The sequence below is a fragment of the Galeopterus variegatus genome, unplaced genomic scaffold (genome assembly GCF_000696425.1).
Source record: "Galeopterus variegatus unplaced genomic scaffold, G_variegatus-3.0.2 Scaffold8962, whole genome shotgun sequence".
In the NCBI taxonomy this organism is placed as follows: domain Eukaryota; kingdom Metazoa; phylum Chordata; class Mammalia; order Dermoptera; family Cynocephalidae; genus Galeopterus; species Galeopterus variegatus.
Genome location: NW_007735073.1, coordinates 19,455 through 26,356, shown reverse-complemented (window position 1 = coordinate 26,356; position 6,902 = coordinate 19,455). Strand labels below are relative to the sequence as shown.

Here is a 6,902-nt window from a genome sequence, read left to right as displayed (position 1 = left end):
GCGACGCCCTGACCTCGGACTTGCAGGCTCCAGGACCGCGAGGAGGTAAGTTTCTGTTGCTTGAGCCGCCCAGTCTGGGGCACGAGCAGACTAGCGCACCTCACCCCTTCATCGTTTCTGAAAATGCACCCATTTCCAAACAGGGCCTCTGAGACGGGAAGGTTCTGGCCTGAGCTGTCACGAGCAGCACATGTGCAGCCAACTCTGGTCCCAGCCACAGCAAGAAGCAGAGCAGGGCCCCGGCAGAGCGTTCCTCCTGCGGACCACGGCGGCATCACCCTGGCTCTCAGATGTTCGCGCAAAAGCAAAACTAAAACACCGGTGAATGGCCAAGAAGTCACTGGATCGTGGGCTGGACACTCCCATCACGTCTAAAGCTTCTGGGACTTCAGAGCGAAGTTTTTAAAACTGCAGGACCCTTTTACCAAAAAGGCCTCACTTTCAAGGAGAGCCCAGCCCTGGAGATGCTGGAGAGTGGTGAGCCTGAGTCCTCCCGGAGCCAGCGCTCCTGCAAAGCCGACGGCGCACTTCCACGCACCCATGACCGTGACCGCTCCATCAGATGGAACGCGGGGCGCCGTCCATGGGCTTTTTCTTTTCATCTTTTGATCAAGGCAGACAACTGACTCAGCATCCTGCAGAACGACGTGGGGCGAGGCCTGCAACACAGCCTTGATGTTTAGAAGCCTGCATTTCCAAAGGCTCCTGCCCACCGCGGAATTACAGGGGGAGGAGGTTAAGAACACAACCAAAAAAAGGCAGGGGTGGGGTGGGGTGATAATCACACAGCTGAGACCCTGGGGAGGCGCGGGGCACAGGCGGACGACACTTCTCCTGCTGGGAAACTGTCCCCGCAGCTGTCTGCTGCTCCCAGGTCACTCAACGTTCTTGTACTTGGTGAACAGGTTGTAAAGAACCCTCAGGGTGGATTTGAGGTCCAAGTTTACCACATCTGCGGAAGGAAACAGAGAGACTGTTGGCAAGATGAGAGAACACAGCCGTGTCCTGTGATCCCCAGGGCTCTCTCAGCAGCTGCTCTCCCTGCCCAGGGCTGAGCGCTTCTGTTTAAAGATCGACTGCCACCATGTCCAGGACACTCTGGGCAGCACCCCCCCACACACACACAGGCCGCTGTGAGAGTCCCCAGCCCAGGCTGTCCCCCGGGGAACGAGCGTCTGGGACGGCAAGGACAGAGATGCTCCTTCAGCGCTCTGGGATTTGCATGAGGATATGTCCGAGGACCAGCGGTGGGGGGTGGCCAATGACATTTACTGGGGGACCAAACACCCCAGTAACACTTAAGAGACCTGACAGCCCCCTCTGCGGCCCTATGAGTCTGGGCCACTTTCTTTGGTGGGAAGGAGACCTTCTTGGGAGTTGGCACCTGGATCTTCTCACTTGCCCTGTGACCTCAGATAAGTGACTTCCTGGTCTGGGCCTCAGCCTCTTCAACTGTGAGACAGGCCTGTTGGACCAGACGATGCTAAAGGCCCTTCGAGCTCCGACTCCCTGTGGTTCAAAGGCAGCCACAGAATGACCACCTTGCTTTACCCCTGCAGGTCATTAGCCATGTGAGCAAGAATTGGCACTTCTTGCCAAGGCAGGCAGGCTGGGTGGTTGTGAATCAACAACTGTCCTGTCACCAGCCTCAGGGGTGCTACCCCCAGCCTCGCTGGAGCGGGAGGGCGCCTGGTGCAGCCTCCTTTCCTTCCCTCCTGTTTTGCAAAGCAGACCCACACCCACGGCAGGGAAATGGCGTGCCCACTATGTACCGCCGGAGCAAAACCAGAACTGAGCTCGAGTCGGTGGGCTTGCGGATACACCCAGGGTCTCCTCCCCCTGCTGGGTCCACCCCAGCTCCCCTACAGCCTAACGCAGGTGGCAGGAGAGGGAGGCCAAGGCAAGGGAACAGGGACCCATCAGGGACACAGCGGAGCCCTCAGAGGCGTGAGGCCCTCATCCTCCCCCTGCCCTTGCAGGTTCCACCCTCCTGGTGGATTCACAGGGACACAGCGTGGCAGCCTGGCCACCAACACCCCTGCTTGGCCATTCCCAGGTCTGACCTCCAAGAGGCTCTGAGAGCCTCACTGGGGAAACAAAGCACAACACTCGTGAATCCCACCAGACCTCCCGCAACCACAGCCAGCATTTAACACCCACACCCAAGGACAGGAATCCCACCCTGTGGCCCCATGAACTCAGCTGCCTCCCCAGGTGGGCTGGGTGTCCCTCTGTGTTCCCAAAATGCTGCCCTGCTATCCGGCTCCTGCACATAGCCCTGTGAACTTGGAGTTAATGACAAGGTTCTTTCTCCCTGTAAAGGGGCCTTTCTTAAGGGCAGTGTCAGGACCTCCACAAGTCTCCTCCAGGCTCACTCCCAGGGTGAGAGGGTGACCCATGAAATCCGGGAGCCAGGGGCACCAGTAGCAGGCCTGGTGCAGTCCTGTGGGCTCTTTCCTTCATACCTGCCAGGGGCTGAGGCCTGCTCAGCTCCCCCAGGGGCTCCCCCAGTACTAGGCACCCGGGTAAGTCTGTCTACCTTGGGGGAGGGGATCAGGGAGGCCACAGACACAGCCCCTGGTTCTCCACGTCAGTACAGAGCAGACATTCTCATCTCTGTCTCGTTTTGAATGAAGACGGGAAAGAGTTATTATTCACTGCTGCATCACCTACAAACAGAAAGGCCTCCAGGGACCCTGTCTCGTGAATCTCTGCAGCCTGGTTCGTGAAGGGCTGGCCCAGAGAGGTGCTGATGAACACAGCCAAGCAGCAATGTCCCTTGCCTGGGCTGGCTAGAGGCCCTGGGACCCCCAAGTGACCCTGCCCAGAGGCTGCAGAACTCGCCACAGCCCTGGGCCACTTGCTCTGCCTCTGGCCGCCTTTCATTTCCATGGCAGGTTCTCTAATGTGCCATGCCTGGAGTGCTCTCTACGCAGATGGGCATGAAACCCAAAGCCAGCTGGAGGGGCAAACCCCCTCCTCAAAGCCCAGACCGGCAGAAGAGGTCCCAGCCTCTGAACAGGACCCTGCCTCAGTCCTCAAAAGGGAACAGAGAACCAGGGCTCCCTCGGCAGCTTGAAGGCCAAGGGCTATTTGGGGCTCCTCTGGGAGCCCCACCCCATGCTGCAAACAGGGCCCAGGACTCCGGGATGGAGGATACTCAAGGAAAACCCCCAGCCAAGCCAAGGATTCTTGGCAGGAGTGCCAGGTACGAGTGAGGATTTCTCCTCCCCACCGGAGCGTAACCCCAGCAGACACTAGCGCTGAGCTAACAACAGTCGCAGCCAGCAGGGACACGCAGGGGACAAAGCCCCGCTCTCCTGGGGCTTCCATTCTGGAGGGAGAGAGGAGGAGTAAAGAACACACAGGTTGACACATAGTGAGACCGTGGGCATGGAATCATCCTCTGAAGTCGGGAGGATGGTCAGGAGGCTACGCCGGGGCCTGCTGGGTGGACAGGCAGGTGACACATATGATGGGATCAATTTCCAGCTAGTGTGGAGACTCTACAAACCCTACTGTGGAGAGGGTGTTGACGGGGGTGTAAGAAGCATCACGGACGCCCCCACTCAGATACCACCAGGAGGAAGAGCAGGGCTGGGTGGGGGCCCAGGGTAAAAAGGGGGTACCCACGGGCACTAGACCACGGTGTCTGGGTTCCACGGGATCCTCCCGTATGGCCCAGGGATTGACGAGGCAGATAGATTTCTTCACGCAGGACTTGTCAGTGCTTTAACATTCAGCTCAGCCCTGCAACTTTCCAACAAGGGCTCACGGGCAGTGCTGCCCACACGCTGCCAAGCCTGACTGCACCAGAGCACCTGCTGACAGCGCCCAAACTTTCCAGAACATAGGTTGGCAAATGCTGTCACCAAGGATGGTGATTCTCAAAGTGGAGTCTGTGGTCAAGGAGCATCAATGTTACCAGGAAACTTGTTAGAGACGCAAATTGTCAGGCCCACCCACACCTCAAATCAAAATTTGTGCTTTAGGAAGCGCTCTCAGGGATTCTGATACTCAGAGAACCCTGGCACAGGTTACATAACACACGAGCTGGTAGAGACAGTGAGGTGACCCCCGCCCTAGCTCTGCTGGCCTCCCCCGCCATTCAAACCCACACGGAGCATGACCATACCAAGTCCCTGCCACGAGCATTGCCCTTTGCTGGACATCAGGGGACCTCAACCCTGACATTCATTAAATCTTAGTAAGCCTTTAATATCTTTTCAAGGCATGAAACAGTATTTCCAGCTTAAGTGGCCAGCTAGAGAGGCAATTAAATCCTGAGGTCTGTGGGCAGAGGCCATGTCCTTCAGAGTCAAGTGGTTATTAAAGAATCAGCATCTCCAGCTCTACCAGCGAGGTCCTCCTGGTCCCCGAAACAAGAACAAGGAGCTGAGGTCGGCAAGAGCCAGGGATATGGGACCTATTCAGGAGATGACACATCCAGACTTCTGGCCACTCCTAAGACCTGATTTTACTTCCCTTCTGTGCCCCCGACCCTCCCCGAGGGCACCTGAGTTGGGCATTACCTTCGGGGCGAGCCTTGGGTTTCTTGAGCCCTCCGTCCAGCATCAGCTCAAAGGCAAACGACACATTGTGCACCTGCCGAGGAAGAAGAGTCAGCACCTGGGTCCGGCAGCTCCGCCCACCCCAGGCCCACCTGCTGCTGCCGCTTGAAGAGCCGGGAAGGGAGCAAGTGTGGGAATGATGGAGCCTCTGCACCTGTTCCATCCACAAGGACCAGTGAGCCCAGGGCCGAGCACGGGGAGGGCAGGGGCAGGGGGGAAGTCTGCTGAGGGCCACCACGTATGCTAGGTGGCTCTCACTCCTCACACCAGTGGTCTGGGGCCATGACACAGGACAAAGGCGCACAGCCTGTCCTGGGGGGCTCACATCCGTCCAGCGCCTGCCCTGTCCCAGACCCCAGCCACAGGATGAAAAGTGACAGTAACCCTATTTTACAGAAGGGGAAACCGAGGTTCAGAGGATGCGTCCCTTGCAAAGGCACCCAGCCCTGGACATTGCCCCCAGCACAGAGCAGTCACCCACTGTCTGCTGGAAGTACCATAAAGAGCCATGGATGTGGGATGGATGGCCCGGCCAGGCCATTGGCGAGGCTATGCCTCTGTAGGACATCATGCTCTCAGGGGTAGTGGTGTCCCTGGCACTGAGCAAGCACCACAGATCCTGTTGGAACTGAAGTCAGACCAATGGTGGCTGCAAGTGTCAGCTGCAGGGCCCTGGTCCTGCCCTGGACCTGCCAGATGCCACAGAAAGGAAGATACATCCCCACCCGCCACAGAACTCCCTGAAATTAAAGGGTCTAGTACCACTCGGGCCCCAAGGATGCTTAAAAGCTTTTATTCTGCTAAAGGCTGCTGAAGAGGTTTGAAATAAGAGCCTTCTTGGCTGTGTTTAAACTCTACTTGAGTCATAAGGATGCAGGTGATTAACCAAATCATATCCAGCCCTCCACCTGCCGCCAGCCAGGGCTGGTGGGGGTGGAACGGGAGGAAAGCCACCAAACAAACAGACAAAACAGAGATGTCAGAGTTGCAAAGGGCTTCAGAGACCTCACAACCAGATATCTTTTCAACAGTAATATTTTCATGAGCCAGTGGAAATGAAGCAGAAACATGGACAATTTTATTTGCAACGCAATTCACTAATTAACCAGGAAAAAGATGCTTGGCAAAGTAACCCTCAGTCAAACCTGCAACACTGGAAAATGGCTTGGGTGCTCTGTAAAAGCCTCCAGGGCCCATGGCTTGTGCTCTGAGAAGCACAGGGGTCAACAGGCTGCCAGCACCAACTGAGCCAGGCCCCAGCAAGGTACAGGGGGCATGGCCCAATGGGAGGATGGGCCATTTCTACCTAGGGCCAGGGCGGGGCTGGGAATGACCAAACAGAGGTCCTGCCCCAAGAGGCTCCCAGGTTGTTCCAGAGGCCCAGAATTGGAAACAGCCAGTGGGCTCACCGGGCAACATGTGAGACTTCCCAACCTGCCGGACAATGAGCAGGGCCTGGGTACGGGGCAGGGCTGCACCTGAGCTGGGCCTGAGCATGCACAGTGCAGCTCCCCTAAAGGGACAGCGGCTGCTGGGCGCTCACCACGTGACCCAAGCACGCGGCAGGGCCCTGCGCAAGGTGGGTCGGACCTCCCATCATCAAGGAGGGCATTTGGACGTCCGAGCCATGAAACGCGGGGGCTCAAAGAGGCGGAGCAGGCCTCGAGCACACTGCAGTCTGGATCTAGAACCTGCACCCGGTCCCCAAGAGCCTCCTGCTCCTCCCCATCTGCCACACGGGTCCCCACAAACTGACCACCGATCCCATAATCTACTTCACACACACACCACAAGCTTCGTGTCAAGATGGAGACAGGACGGCAAAGAGGGAGGACACAAGAAAAGATTCTTCCCCAACGTAGAACTCAGTCAGCGCCCACGTGGGCCCGTCTCCTACGTGCCTGCTCCATGCGCCTCTCAGGCCTGCAACATCCTCTCCCCAAGCACGGGGGGTCATGAGCGGGAGGGACAGCAGGATTAGATGCGGGACACACGGAGGAGAGACGGCTCCTGGGGACTGCCTGGGTGCTGAGTGTGGTCCCTGTGCCCCCCCCCCCCCCCCCCCCGCCCCCCCCCCCCCCCCCCCNTGCCCCCCCCCCCCTGCCCCCAGTCCTCTGCAGCTCCTCAGCTCAGCAATAACTGGTTTTGAAGTGAGATTTTCCTTCTGCTTTCTTCTCAACCTGAGGAAATGCTACAGAGGAAATTACCACCGTCCTCGGCCTGCTGTCTCTTAGCGCCATGCCTCTATCCCCAACATCCTTCCATGCCCCACAGAGACGCTTCCCCTGAGCCCAGGCCCCCGGACAGGGCAGACAGGACAGCACACAGCTC

General features: G+C 58.0%; 1 protein-coding gene across 1 annotated transcript in view; it reads right to left on the bottom strand.

The window, feature by feature from the left end:
* Positions 1-430: 430 nt before the first annotated feature.
* Positions 431-6,902, bottom strand: part of LOC103608904 (beta-parvin-like) — a gene marked incomplete at its 5' end in the record, with an annotated part of 23,670 nt that continues 17,198 nt past the window's right edge. Inside the window, 2 exons of the mRNA XM_008593293.1 lie at positions 431-952; positions 4,533-4,605. Coding sequence (XP_008591515.1) covers positions 876-952; positions 4,533-4,605 — 150 coding nt within the window. The remainder of the gene's footprint in view (positions 953-4,532; positions 4,606-6,902) is intronic.